Source organism: Marmota monax, unplaced genomic scaffold, assembly GCF_021218885.2.
Source record: "Marmota monax isolate L192 unplaced genomic scaffold, Marmota_monax_Labrador192_F-V1.1 WCK01_AAM20220418_F8-fsc00008, whole genome shotgun sequence".
NCBI lineage: Eukaryota > Metazoa > Chordata > Mammalia > Rodentia > Sciuridae > Marmota > Marmota monax.
In genome coordinates this window covers 3,853,055-3,866,177 of record NW_026694432.1, presented here as the reverse complement: position 1 = coordinate 3,866,177, position 13,123 = coordinate 3,853,055, and the positions used below count along the sequence as shown (strand labels likewise).

Sequence of the window (13,123 nt, the reverse complement as noted above, 5' to 3'; positions counted from 1 at the left end):
CCTCCGGGAGGGCAGAGGGAGGCTGGGACTGTTGGGCAGCACAGTTAAGTTCTTGTTAATCCATCTAGTTCTCTAAACATAACCCTCTGTCTCCTGTAATCCTGGGCATGTATGTGCATATGTGTGTGTGGATAGAGTGTGGAGTGGGCAATGGGTGTGTAGGAGTGGTTTACACGAGTATCTCTGTGCTTGAGTCATGGGAGGCGGGTATATGAATGTGAATCAGCCTGGCTCTTGCCTGTTACTTGCAGGCAACAGGGTCAAATTTTTGGCAACACACTTTTTTTGGAATCTTGTGGTTAGAACACCTGCCCATGGTTGGCAACCCAGAATTCTGAGCTCCTATTTTCCTATTCTCTATGAGTATGGCCAGCATGAACCCTTATGTATCATCTGGTACCCGGGGACCTACTAAACCTCCTCCTGTAGCATTCGCTGCTCATTCTCCTGCCCCAACTCTCTCCTCTCCCCTTGGTCAAGCACCAAATGTCCAGCCCTTTCCTGCCCCTCTTCAGATCAGGACTGAACAGCTTAGTGACCTAGGAGGTCAGGAAACAAGGAAGGAGGTCCTGGCTCAGGCAACTTGGGGAGAAACCCTTCCCGTGAAGCAGAGCACAGGATACTGGGGAAGGCGAAGGACTCCAGGGAAGTCTGTCTATGGCATCCTGAACTACGAACGGTTCAAGGAAATAAGGGAACCTGTGTTCAGATCCAGCAAGACAAGCAGGGTGTGGTTTGAGAGAGGATGATTGAAGTACAGACACCAGCCCAGGGAGCCTGGTGGGAGTACTGAGGGACATGGGTGCTGAAGACCCAGAGATAAGGGAAGCAGATGCAGTTGTGCTTGGATGGCACACAGGGGCCATCCCAGGGCAAGAAGCACTGGCGTCCAGGCAGTTACCAGATGTGAGCAAGGTCAATGAAGCCCCTCCTCAGAGTGGCCAGGCATTTGCTCATCTGGGTTCCTTCCAGCCTTTACTGGAAAACTATCCACTCCTGAACCTCCTGAGGAGGCTGGGACTCGTGGGTTATCAGGTGTCTGATGACATGGCCAGGCTGGGCTCTCTTCTTGCATCTCACTGGGTCTGTGACAAGCAGGGTCCTCAGCCAGGTGTGGTGGTGCATGCTTATAATCCCAACTACTCTGGAGGCTGAGGCAGGAAGATTTCAAGTTCAAGGCCAGTCTCAGCAACTTAGACTCTTGCAACATAAAATAAATAAAAAGAGGTGGGTATGTAGCTTAGTGGTAAAGTGCTTCTGAGTTCAATCCCCAGTACATCAAAAAGAAAAAAAGAAGAAATAAAAAGGTCCCCCAGGTCTCATGCCAGACCAGGACTGCAAGTCTTTCCTGCTCAGCTCAACTCAAGAAGGGCTCTAGCTGGGACCTATTCTGAAAAAAATCTAGCATGAGAAACATTCCTTGAATAGAATGGAGGCCTGGTCTTTTTTTTTCCCCAAAAGGTGTAAGCCTCTCCCTCTGAGTTCCCAGACAAGAGATTTTTTTTCTAAACACAGCCACTACATGGGACCCTCATCAGCTATGGGGCATCAGGGTTCATATGGGTGAGATGTCTGGAGAGGTGGACCAGGCAGGAGTCAGTCCTGGTACTACAGGGCAAATGTCATCTCCTGCTCCTTCCTCAGAAAAGACTTGTCTCCCCACCTGTCTCCCTTTCCCTCTATCTCCTCCCAAGGGAAGACAGGCACTACATGTGATATTAGGAACTTTATTTCAGGGAGGAGGGAGATGGAGAGGTTTATGTGAAAGACAATCAGGTAGGCAGAAACCATGCAGGAGAGGTTCAGATAGACAGATGAGGTGCCATTTGGGGAGGGATTCTGTTGGGCTCATTATTGGCTTCTAATGTTGCTCAAATCCTAAACTTTAGAGCCCATGAATGTGTTACCTCATATGTCAAAAGGAACTCAAGTTTTAATTAAGTAAAGGATCTTGAGATGGGGAAATAATCTTGGATCACCTGGATGGACTTGATGTAATTATAAGGTTCCTTACAAACAGGAAGGAAATGTGAAGACAGTAAGAGAAAGAAGTTTGAAAAGATGCTGGCTTCAAAGAAGTACAAGGGAGCCAGTATGGAGGAAAGCAAGGAATGCAGCTCGAGTTTGAGAAGTCAAGGGTCAAGATTCTCTCTAAACCCTGCAGAGGAAGGCTGTTTACATCCACAATTTGGTCTTCTCTCAGTGATACCAGTGATACCCTCTTTGGATTTCTGATTCCAGAACTGTAAAAGAATAATAATTCCCATCATTTAAAACCACTAAGGTTGTGGTTAATACAGCAGTGTTAGGAAACTCAGAGAGAGAAACATGTAGGAGGAAAGGGAAAAGACAGGTAGAGGGGCAGGCAGGCTGGGTTATGTGCATAGTCAGAGATGTAGGCAGGTGGGAGACAGGTAGATAGACAAACAGGTAGGGAGCCTGGAGGCAGGTGAGAGGACAGACAGGAAGACAGGGAACAGGCAGATGGGAAGAAAGGCAGGTAGGTAGACGGGAAAGCAGGATGTGGGCAGATAGGCTGGGGACAGGAGCAGTTGACAACACAGCTAGGAGGCCTTCAGAGCCTGCACTTGACCTACCAGTGTTAGTGGAGTTTTCTGAGACGCAGGTGGATCCCATTCTTGGACTTTAATACAAGTCGCGGAATGGGAAAGGGGATCCTGGTGGGATCTGGCAGCAGCTCAAAGCGGAGCAGGGTCAGGGCCACAGCCACCTTCAGCTCATTCATGGCAAACTGTTTCCCGATGCAGTTCCTGGGCCAGGCAGGGACAGTGAAGTAAGCATTGGTCTTAGGCCTGTTCTAGGCTGGGCAGGCAGTGGTCCCTGAGCACCAGCCCAGAGCTGGGCATTCAGGGTCCTCTTTCATGGGGCCTGCCTGACACCTTTACTTACAGATCACACATTCCTCTATCTCCAAGCCTTGGTTCACACTCTCCTGATCTTTGACAAGGTCTATGACTGTTTGAAGACTGGCCCTGATGCTACTTTTGCTTTCAGAAGCAGGAAATTTCTATTAGAACCGCACCAGTACTCTAAGGGACAGAGTCCAATCACATGAATAACTTAAATAATTAATTTTGATTGTACATTCCATCTAAGAGGATCTAGGGACTGAATTCCTCATAGGGAAGCCAGATATCAATGAAGAAGCTCCTAGAGTAGGAGATGGGTTGGGGATCCTTGAGCTGCAGCCCCATCTGCCACCCACAGGGTGATTAGGCTCCTGCCACTCTCTAACCCCCTCATTCCACTAGTATCTGTAGCCTTCTACTTATACTACAGAACTGTCCCTATTTGCCATCTTTAGCTGAAGATTGAATCCTCTCCTGGACTCCTCTGGTGTTCCTGCGTCCCTCTCCCTACACACCAAGCCACAGCCCAACTCAGACATTCCTATGCCTTCCATCATGCTCTCCATGTCCAAATGCCCAAGCTCCCTCCACATCTCTCTGGATTGCTGCCTTACCCACCTCCTGCCTGTCCAGTCTCACTTCCTAGCTCAGCTCAGGCTGTGGGGATCATAGAGAATGTTCCCTTCCATCTCTGCCTACATATCTTAAAATCTCAGATCAGTGATCAGTTGGTCCTCACCCCATGCTAGCTGACTCTCCTTCCCCCTCCCAGGCCTTAAAGGTGCCGTCCAAGCTTTATTTAAGGACACATCATAGTCCAGGGCCAGTCTGCACAGTGCTAGGGATGTGGAATACTCTACAAACTGCTCAGATGAGTGAGTGAAAGACTAAAGAAGGGAACAATGTGTCTTAAGCTTAGGTATTTGTCTCTAGAGAATGCACTTTTTTTCCTCGACTTTGAATTCTTGGAGTCAGTGATAATATCTTTCATCTCTATGTTCCTGTCACCTAGCCTATATAGGACCTGGCACAGAGAGGCTGGCTTAATAATTTATCTTACACTAAATAAGTTAATTAATGTCACTTGATTTTAAAAATTCGGTTCACTTAAATTTAGTAATGGAATGTAAAACAGAATGGAATACCACAAAAGGCCATATTGGTTTTGACCTAAACTATCTAATACTCTCCTGACCCCTAGTGGCAGCAACATGATTTGCAGCCATCGTAGGAAGAAGTAGTCCCGGAATTAAACAAATCCTAGAAAACCAATTTCTGGAAAAACAATTTGCTTAAAGCCTCTTCTATGGAAGCTGACTTACCATTTGAAGGATTCATAGGCATATGGGCTGAGAAAAAAGCCCACTTCTATTAGCTTTTAGTAAAATTTATATGATGTTTTGTCTCACTGGATGATTTCAGCAGCTTTTGTGGATGAAGGCAGCAGCCCTTTTGGAGTGAACCCTTTTGGAGGAAGCTTTCAAATGTTATGTGCCACATACCAAATAGAGTGGCTTTCTCTCAAAGGCAGTTTACTGTCCTCATTTTAATGCTTTTTGTCTGAAGCTGGACTGTAAGTGTAATTTCAAGGTATGTAAACCTTACTTCATCTGTCAAATTTTGACAACTAGGAATGTTGTATGGGGAATGTGAACATTAACATGTAGTCAAACATCATGTTGGGAGAGACTGCAAACGTGGAGGCTAAGGGGCCATATACACTGGTGGGACACTTTCTTCAAATAGCTCACCTTTCAGTCTCTAACTGAACAGTTGGCACATTCCAGGCCTTGGGAAAACAAACACTAGCAAAGTCGTCACTTCCTTCAGTGATCTGAGGATTGGTGACTTGAACAGAAAGGGTGGTGGGCTGGATTTAGAATGTGTGGGAAGAGAGGGCTCCACCTGGTAAGAATCCCCGCAACTGAATTTCTAATTCACAAAGTTATATCCTTAAAGTGAGAAAAACACCAGAACATGCTGATGTGTGGGACACCCTCTGACAGTGAAATTTGTCTGACCTCGGGAAGGGCAGAGGACCAGCATGTCCGTGGTGTGCCCTGCAGTGCCATCGTTCTTTCATGCACCGACATGCCCACATGAGGTTTCTTTCCCACAAACACCAACAAACAACACCATCCCTGAAGATGCTGTACAGCAACTTAAGGGATCACAAACTTTGGGTATATGCCCAGAGATGACTCCTCTTTCCCCCATCCCATGACCAAGACAGGACCCCTCACCTGGCTCCTCCTGAGAAAGGCAGGAATGAGTGACTGTGTCGGGAAGAATCTGGTGCAAACCGGAAAGGATCATATACCTGCAGAGAGAGAGCAGCAGGACCAGGATAGACAGAGGTCAAGCTTCTGATTCTGATCCACTTGGGGACAGACTATCCAGAGGTGGGTGTAGAGGGAGGTGGTATCCTCAGAGATCATTTCCTCCCATCCCCTCCGGACCTCCATACCTCTGGGTTTGGCCACGCTTTTGAGTTGTGGTGAAGGCCATAAAAGGACAGTGTGACTATGATGCCTGTGGGGCAGAGAGAAGATCGATGATGCCCATGGGGTGAGGCCATGATCCTCCAGCCAGCAGGGGACATGCATGCACAGAAGGCTGTTCCTATAAAGCATGACTTTGAGCAGAACGTGTGTGGATTTGACAAAACACCTGAGCCCTGGCAAGGAGTAGAAAACCACAAATCCAAGAGAGAAGCAAGAAAGCATCGTACCTTACTTTTGGGAATAAATCTAGTGGGAGCTTATGTTTTTGAAAAATTCCCACTGAGGAGTACACATTAATTCATTTAGTCCTTACAACAACCCACCAGGGAAGATGGCGGGATCCCTATTTTTCAGATGAGGCAATTAAATTTCAGAGAGGAATTGCCTATGATCACATAGGTAGGATGTGGCAGGGCTGGGATTCAGACCTAAGGAGGTATGAGCCAACAGATGGTTGGCTACCATGGCAGGGATCTCATATCCAGTCATAAGCTGCTCTCTGTCATCAACCTGAGGCTCCTGAGGGACTGGACCACATCTGACCCATGCCATGAAATTTGCTGATTTCTTTTATTTTCCTTGACTGAACGAAAGAACCACTTCTCCCTAGCCCCTGTCTACCTTCCATATCTCAGGAAATAGAATTTTAGAGCTAAAGTCATGAGATATTACATCCAGAGGCTGACATCTCTGTAGAGAAGTTTCCAGGGATTGAGATGCATCACATTTATAGATATGTGCACATAATTATTTTCATTTCACCAATTTTTCTGCACATTATACATCCTCTATATTTCTTCACAAATATAGAGGATGATAAAAATGATATGACAGTGAGGACATATGAACATCATGGATGCCCATGATTCCTACAATGTTGAACTAGAATCAAAGAACATCAGTGCCAACAGACTAAAATTAACTATAGCACGATAAGACCAAAGATTCTAAAGAAGAAGGAATGTTAGCTAAAGAACAAGATAAGTTTAGGATGCTAGTTATGTGGACTATTAGAATTGGAAGGAAATTTATAGGTCATTTGGGCATATGTACTGGAAAATACACAGGGAGGCATAGACAGGTTCAGAACTGCTGAAGCACGTGGGGATTTCTGATCCTTCTTATCTCTGGGGAGATCTTATGTGAATGAGTCTGGGAAGATCATACCTTTGGGTAAAGAGCGTCCATCAGGGAAGGTGACAGGTGTTTTGAGCTCTCTGACAACAACTGGTACTGGTGGGTAGATCCTCAGGGCCTCCTTGATGCACATGGTGGTGTAGGGCATCTGGTCCATGTGGTCCCTGAAGTGAGGCCATCTTGAGCAGAAGGCAGGACCTGGGAAGACTAGCACCTTGTCCCTACCAGAGGCAGGGCTCTCCCACCTCTTGAGCTCTCACTCACCAGGTGATGGAGGCTCCGTCCCCCAGGAGGCTCTGGACCTCCTCCCTGCACTTCTTCTGATGCTCAGGGTGTGCAGCCAGAGCATAGAAGATCCAGGAGATAGCACTGGCTGTGGTGTCATGGCCCTCAAACATGAAGGTGTCCACCTCGGCACGCAGGTCCTCATCAGACAGGCTGCTCCCATTCTCCATCTGGGGAGGCCATAGATAAGAGAGCAGGGTTTGTAAACTCCCTCCCCTGGGCAAAGCCCCAGGTTTCTTTCCCACATACTCACTTTGGCAAATAAGAGGATGTCCAGGAAATCCAAGCGCCTCTTCCTCCTGATCTTCTCCAACTCTCTCTGATTCTGCAGCTGAGCCTTCCTTTCTTTGATCACTTGGTCTGTCCCAGAACAGCAGTTACCAGGCAGGGCTGAGAGCCATAGAAACCCCCAGAAGCCCCATGTGCCTCCCTGCACCAATTTGGGTGCCTCGTAGAACTCAGGATGAGTGTGGTGTGTGAGTCAGGGGGCCCAGAACAATCAAATGCAGGTCAAACCTCCCGTCTAGAGTACAGCACATAAAGTATTTGTATAAGCTTTCGGGATGGGTCTCATCAATATTACCAATGAGATGGCACAAGTAATCCCTTGCACACCGTCTTGCACCTTAACATTTCAGCTCCCAACCCTTGCAGTAGGGAAGTACTCAGTGTTTGTGTGTCCCAAGTCCTGCTGGAATACCAGAGGACCTGGCTGTGCCTGAGGGGTCATGACCAGCTCTATTAGACTGCCCCTGGTAAAGGAGAGGAGGCAAAGAGGAGACAGAACCTGTGTGCTCATGGGCAAGTTGGCAGGCACGGTGGAACAAACGGCCATTAGAGGACAGACCATATATGGTGTCGTTCTGGTGAAAGGCATTTCTTACACGGTCAAAAAACAGGTTGTTCAGGTCCCCAATGGCTTTGACGTAGGACTGGGAATGCCTGAGGGAGAGGATGCAGAACATTTTGGACTGTGAAGAGAGAGGACCTGCAGGCAGAGTGGGCTCTGTTGTGGAGTTTTCCTGAATTGTGGGGACAGACAACACTAAGATACACATTACTTCTGCCTTACAGACCTTGTATTGGGGATCAGGGTTCTGTGGCTGGGACAGGGTTGATTTTGGTAGGGAATTAGGGCTTGGTCTGGGGCTGGGGTCAGAATCTCTCTTTTTGTGGGGGTGATCATCCATACTGATCTTTCTGCCTCTCAGGTGAGTCTACACCAATTGGTTAAGAACAAGGACTCTGTAGCTGAAGGGTTGTCACTGACCTGTCCAACTGGACATTGCCTTGGTAACTGAAGGCGCACTTCATGATGGAGTCCAGGGTCATCATGGAGATGTGCTGGAAGACCTCCACAGAGGAGTCCTTGTCAATGAGTTTTTCCCATTTGTCCTGTTGTGGGATAGGGGCAATGATCTTCTCATTTTCCCTAGAAGGCTTATGCATCTCCAGATATCCCATTCCATGTCCCTCACTTTAGAGAGCAGATGCACTAAAAACTGCTGAAACAAATGTTTGTTAAATGGTGCCTATATTTTCACAAATTATTTAAAAATTAAGCATAGTATTCTATAATAAATTTTGAATTTTGAAAGTCAGTTATAATGTTTTGTTTGACCAGCAAAATATAGAGCTGAGCTCCATCTGAGGGACTGGTAGGACTCTAATTTTAGGGGACAAATGTCTGGAGGCAAAAGAAAACCTAAAATCTAAGTTGCCGCTATTGGGACTTCTAGTGGGCCACCAGGGACTTTGATTTCTGTTTATTCAACAAAAGTTTACTGAGAACAGTTGGGTCAGAAATCAGACTTTTGACTATACTAAGGTTTTATCTGAATCCTGTAATAATGGCAATTATCAAGAATGTAAATGACAATAAAACCTGGTGAGGATGTGGGGGAAAAGTACACTCATACATTGTTGGTGGGACTGTAAATTAATATAACTACTCTGGGAAACAGTATGGGGGTTCCTCAAAAAACTAGGAATGGACCCACCATATGATCCAGCTCCTTGGTATTTATCCAAAAGGTCTAAAATCAGTATACTATAGTGATACGGCCACTTCATAGTTTATAGCAGCACAACCAAGACATAAAACCAGCCCAGATGCCTGTTAACAGTTAAATGGATAAAAAAATGTGGTGTATATATACATAATGGAGTTTTATGGAGCTACAAAGAGGAGTAGAATTATGGCATTTGCTGGTAAATGAATGGGACTGGAGAACATCATGCTAAGTGAAATAAGCCAGACTCAGAAAATCAAGGTTGAATGTTTTTTTGTAATATGCGGAAGGTAAAGCAAAATAAGGAAAAAGGGGAAGGGATGTCAGATATCATAAAAATATAGAGAAGATCAGTGATGTAGAAGACAGGGTTGAGAGGGAAGGGGAGGGTTGGGAAAGGAGAGGAAATTAGGAATAAATTTGACAAAATTATGCTATGTGCATGTATAAATATACCACAGTGAATTTCACTTTTATGTGTATCTATAAAGCACTGATCAAAAAATAAGTAAATAAATGAGCGAAAGGAAGACCAGTAGAGAAGAGGAAGAAGAATAGGGGGAGGGAGGAGGGGAGGAACAGGAAGGGGCACCAGTGACTGAACTGGAGAAAATTAAATTTTTTGCTATATGATTTTGCCAGAATGAATCCAACAATTGTGTATAACTATAAGCACTAATAAAAGTGCACTAATAAAAATAAATTAGAGTTTATGTTGCAATTGATGGCATGGCAGAGTGGCAGTGAGAATGCAGACCTGGTATCCTTTTCATTGCATATGTTACTCAAGTCCATGCAAAAGCCCCGGGCCTTAGGTCAGAGCCTGACTGAGTGACATCCTGGCAGTTCTAGCCTGCCTTTGAAGCTGCCATTGCCCAGGTCAGCCAGTCCTGCTGTCTGGCATGATTGACTACTCCTCCAGTTTACTGTTCTGAAGACTTGGAAGTGGGATCCAGGGTCTGTATCCACCTTGATGCTTTCTGACTTGCACCATAAGTGAAGTGTGGCTCTATCCTGATGCCTGGGTCCTCTCTGTCCCATCTAATTTTTAGGAAGTACCGTCCTGAGAGTGTTATTTCATCTGACTCTGTCTGATGGCTGTCTGTGTTAGACAGGGGAATCTGAGAGGGGCTCTTGAGTGGGTGAGTGGAAATGAAAGAGAGAGACTCACCAACATCACTCGGACAGAGTCAGCCACGAGTCCCACGTAGGGCTTCAGGATGTCGTAGTGGAAGGCTGGGGTCAACATCCGCCGGTGCTGGAACCATGTCTGTTCATTTATCAGGAGCAAACCATATCCTGGACCAGAGATGGATAAGTGTATGTGGATTGAGGATACAGAATCAGAGATACCCCTGGGATAATTAGGGAGGTACTATGGGGGTAGAGATGGGGAAGATAACATTGAAGAAGGTGGAATGTCTTGGACAAAGGAAGGAGGGACATGGTGCATTTCAGGAATGTGAATTTCCTAAATGGGCTGGTATATCTGGCTACAATCATGAAAACTGTGAGATAAAGGCTGAAAAAGTGTTGTGGGCAGGAAAAGAAAGGCCATAATTAAATGTTAGCCTGGGATGTTTGGAGTAGAGAGATGGCAGAAGACTAGGAGGTCTCATACCAGCACAGGAAGGAAGGAGGGTATGGTTAGAAGAAATGAGACTTGATTTGGGGATGGGACATTCCTTGGCCTGTCACCTGTTGATCCTGTGAACCAGAGAATAACACTGGAAACCTAACTAGAGACATACATACCAATCCAGGGAGCCAGGAATCTGTAGGTACCAGAGGCCTTTGGATCTGAAAGGTTTAAAGTAAAGGTTTAACAGGAAACTGGGGACCAAACAGTGCAGTCCCAAGGTAGCTGTGGTGTAGACCATGTGCTGCCACGAGTTCTTGATGACTACCAGTTGGCAATTCGTTCCCTCCCATCCCTTCTCTGTCCTGATAGTCAGCTGGGCTCAGGAAGGCAGCTCCATAGACCAGAAGCTGAACACCCCCAGGACTATGATGAAGAGAAACAGGCCATGTCATCAGTGCCAAAGAACAGGACAGAGCTTCATTGTTTTTCTATAATGGATGGTGGCTTAGTCATCCTGTGACCCAAGACAGGTGACAATTAGAGGTTTCGAATACAAGCCAGTGTGGATATGAAGTTTGGTTTTTTTTTTTTTTTTTGGATCTGGGGCAATTTGCATAACAGATTGCCTCAAGATTTGATTTAAAAAGAAAGATAAAAACGTTAAAAAAGTTTCCCTCCACACAGCTGTGTTATATCTCCAGTATTTGGGCCATATGTTGGGTTGTGGCCTGGGTAAATGGTTGGTAGTGGTTAGGGTTGATGGCTAAAGCATCACTCTGCTCTGGAATATGACAGACCAGGGGCATATACTAAAGAGGGAGGAGCTTCTCTTGCCAGAATGAGGTTTCTCTCTCACCTGATCTCCCCAGAATCACCTTCATGTAGTCAGGGTCATAGATAACCATGTGAGCTTTGCTGCCCCAGAGCCAGCGGGGAAAGGCACTGGGGAACTTCTCTACCCATGACAGAATCTGTTGCAGCTCCTGATCCTTTTGGATCTGTCATCAAAGGAAAGACAAATGAATAAAATCTTTTGTTTAGGTCTAGTCCTTGCAATAGAGTGATGATCAGGGTGACCACAAGGACATAGTTATGGATCTTTCAAGAGATGTTAGAGATTTGGAGCTGTTTTTGCTGACCTATCTGTGCTGACTTCCAGAACTTTGGTGTCTCCCAGCACTTGCTCAAAGCTGGGATCCTTTGGCCCTGTAGGATGGAGCTGTTGGCATCAGAGCCTCGTTCTTGACATAAGCTCCATATCTTCCTCCTCCTCTTAAGTGTGTTCAATGCACAATCCCTTGCTGAGCCCCTCTCTGTGCTCCTTACATTGCTTTGTGCCTTCCTTCCCCAGAGCTGTCAGGATAGGGGGTTGGTACTGCACCTCCCCAGCCCTTTGGCTTCTTCTTTCCTTCCTTTTTCTGTGACTCTACACACCTGTGCCAGGCTCTGTGCTGGGCACTGAGTTACAGCAAAGAACCTCACAGTGTAGGGTGAGTTGGAGCTAAACAGATCTTGTCTAATAGGGTAACTCAAACATCAGTCTCCCTCACCTGGAAGGTACAGTGCTTCTGTCCCACTCACATGGGCCTATGATCATCAGGGTTTCAGTCCCTAAAAATCACCTATTGTGAAAATTCCCTTGATCTTCAGCAAACCTAGCTGGTTGGTCCCCCTACTTGACATTCCCCACCCACTCCAGCAAAGTAAACTCTTTTACTGTGGTTTGAAGTCTTTTGAGGGTCTTTAAAATTGTCACCACACAGCATAATTCCTCAAGGCAATTTTTATGAGGTTCCATAAAAATCGAGGCAAGCTCCAGATCAGGTACTGATGGCATTCAGTGACTGGGGCAGGTGAGCATCTAGGAGGCTGGTTCTTTGAGAAGAGCAGAGGAAGATAGCAGTGCTCAGCTTGGAGAGGAGGAGACTCAGAAAGGACCAACCACAGTCCTCCAAATGCAGGGCTGCCAGGACAGATGTCAGATCTGCCTGGTGATGCAGTGAGTGACAGAGCTGAGTAACAGCAGGACAGGCTTCTTTTGAGGGAGTGAGCTCCTGGTGCTGGGATGGGCCAAACCTAAGAGATAATCTGGGTTTCCTCAGTGCATGCAACAGGCTTTGTCCGTGGACTTCCTGGCCAGTCTCCGGGCTACAGCCTCCCTTCCTCCTACTCCCCTTTCCATTGGTTCCTACCTTGTGGCCAAAGAGCCAATGGGAGGGTGCGGATGGAAACTGCTGGAAGGCTTTGAGCAGCCACTGCCTGCGCAGGTAGAGCTGGGCTGCCTTGAACAGGAACAGAAGCAAGCTGAGCAGGGAGGCCAGCTGGAGGAACCCAGAGATGCTCCCTGGGAGTCTGGTGAGGCTCAGTGCAGAGACATTCATGGTGCAGCAGCTTCTGGATCACTGTCTGTTGCTATCACCCTTGACTTCCAGTACTTATGCTCTGGGAGGATTTCCCCGCCCACCTGGAAAATGAGGGCAGAGCTTGACCTGAGTCCAGAGTCGATTAACCTGAAACATCCACACGATTCTCCTTGGGAGGCAGAAAGTTTTAGTCAGCTGACTGTGGTAACGGTCATGCACACACCCACTTTCCCCTCTCTGTATTAATTTTTTGTACACACTTATGGGGTACAGTGTGATATTTCAGTACATGAATATAGTATGTTCTGATCAAATCAGGGTAATTATCATTTCTTTCTTCTTACATATTTATCATTTCTTTTTTTTCTAC

The 13,123-nt window shown here is 46.4% G+C and overlaps 1 protein-coding gene across 2 annotated transcripts; it reads right to left on the bottom strand.

Annotated features, from left to right (window-relative positions):
* Nucleotides 1-1,713: 1,713 nt before the first annotated feature.
* Nucleotides 1,714-12,818, bottom strand: LOC124109788 (cytochrome P450 4A6). 2 transcript variants are annotated; one of them, XM_046468569.2, is made up of 13 exons: nt 12,583-12,818; nt 11,247-11,388; nt 10,564-10,608; nt 9,980-10,107; nt 8,067-8,191; nt 7,584-7,738; nt 7,050-7,156; nt 6,776-6,966; nt 6,542-6,675; nt 5,338-5,492; nt 5,114-5,190; nt 2,598-2,771; nt 1,714-2,243 (listed from the first exon to the last, which is right to left on the bottom strand). In XM_046468569.2, the coding sequence occupies exons 1-12, from the start codon at nt 12,769-12,771 to the stop codon at nt 2,603-2,605; spliced, it is 1,617 nt and encodes a 538-aa protein (XP_046324525.1). In that variant the 5' UTR covers nt 12,772-12,818; the 3' UTR covers nt 1,714-2,243; nt 2,598-2,602. The 2 variants fall into 2 exon arrangements, with proteins under 2 accessions (XP_046324525.1, XP_046324526.1); XM_046468570.2 differs by having other exon boundaries at nt 5,338-5,402.
* Between the last annotated feature and the right edge of the window lie 305 nt (nt 12,819-13,123).

Bases quoted from the DNA above. Each gene is read 5' to 3' on its own strand.
- LOC124109788 (XM_046468569.2), bottom strand. From the start codon at position 12,771: ATGAATGTCTCTGCACTGAGCCTCACCAGACTCCCAGGGAGCATCTCT. The intron at 10,108-10,563 runs GTATGTATGTCT...TCTCTGGTCCAG, and splicing joins ATTCCTGGCTCCCTGGATTG to GATATGGTTTGCTCCTGATA. The intron at 6,967-7,049 runs GTGAGTATGTGG...TGGCCTCCCCAG, and splicing joins ACATCCTCTTATTTGCCAAA to ATGGAGAATGGGAGCAGCCT.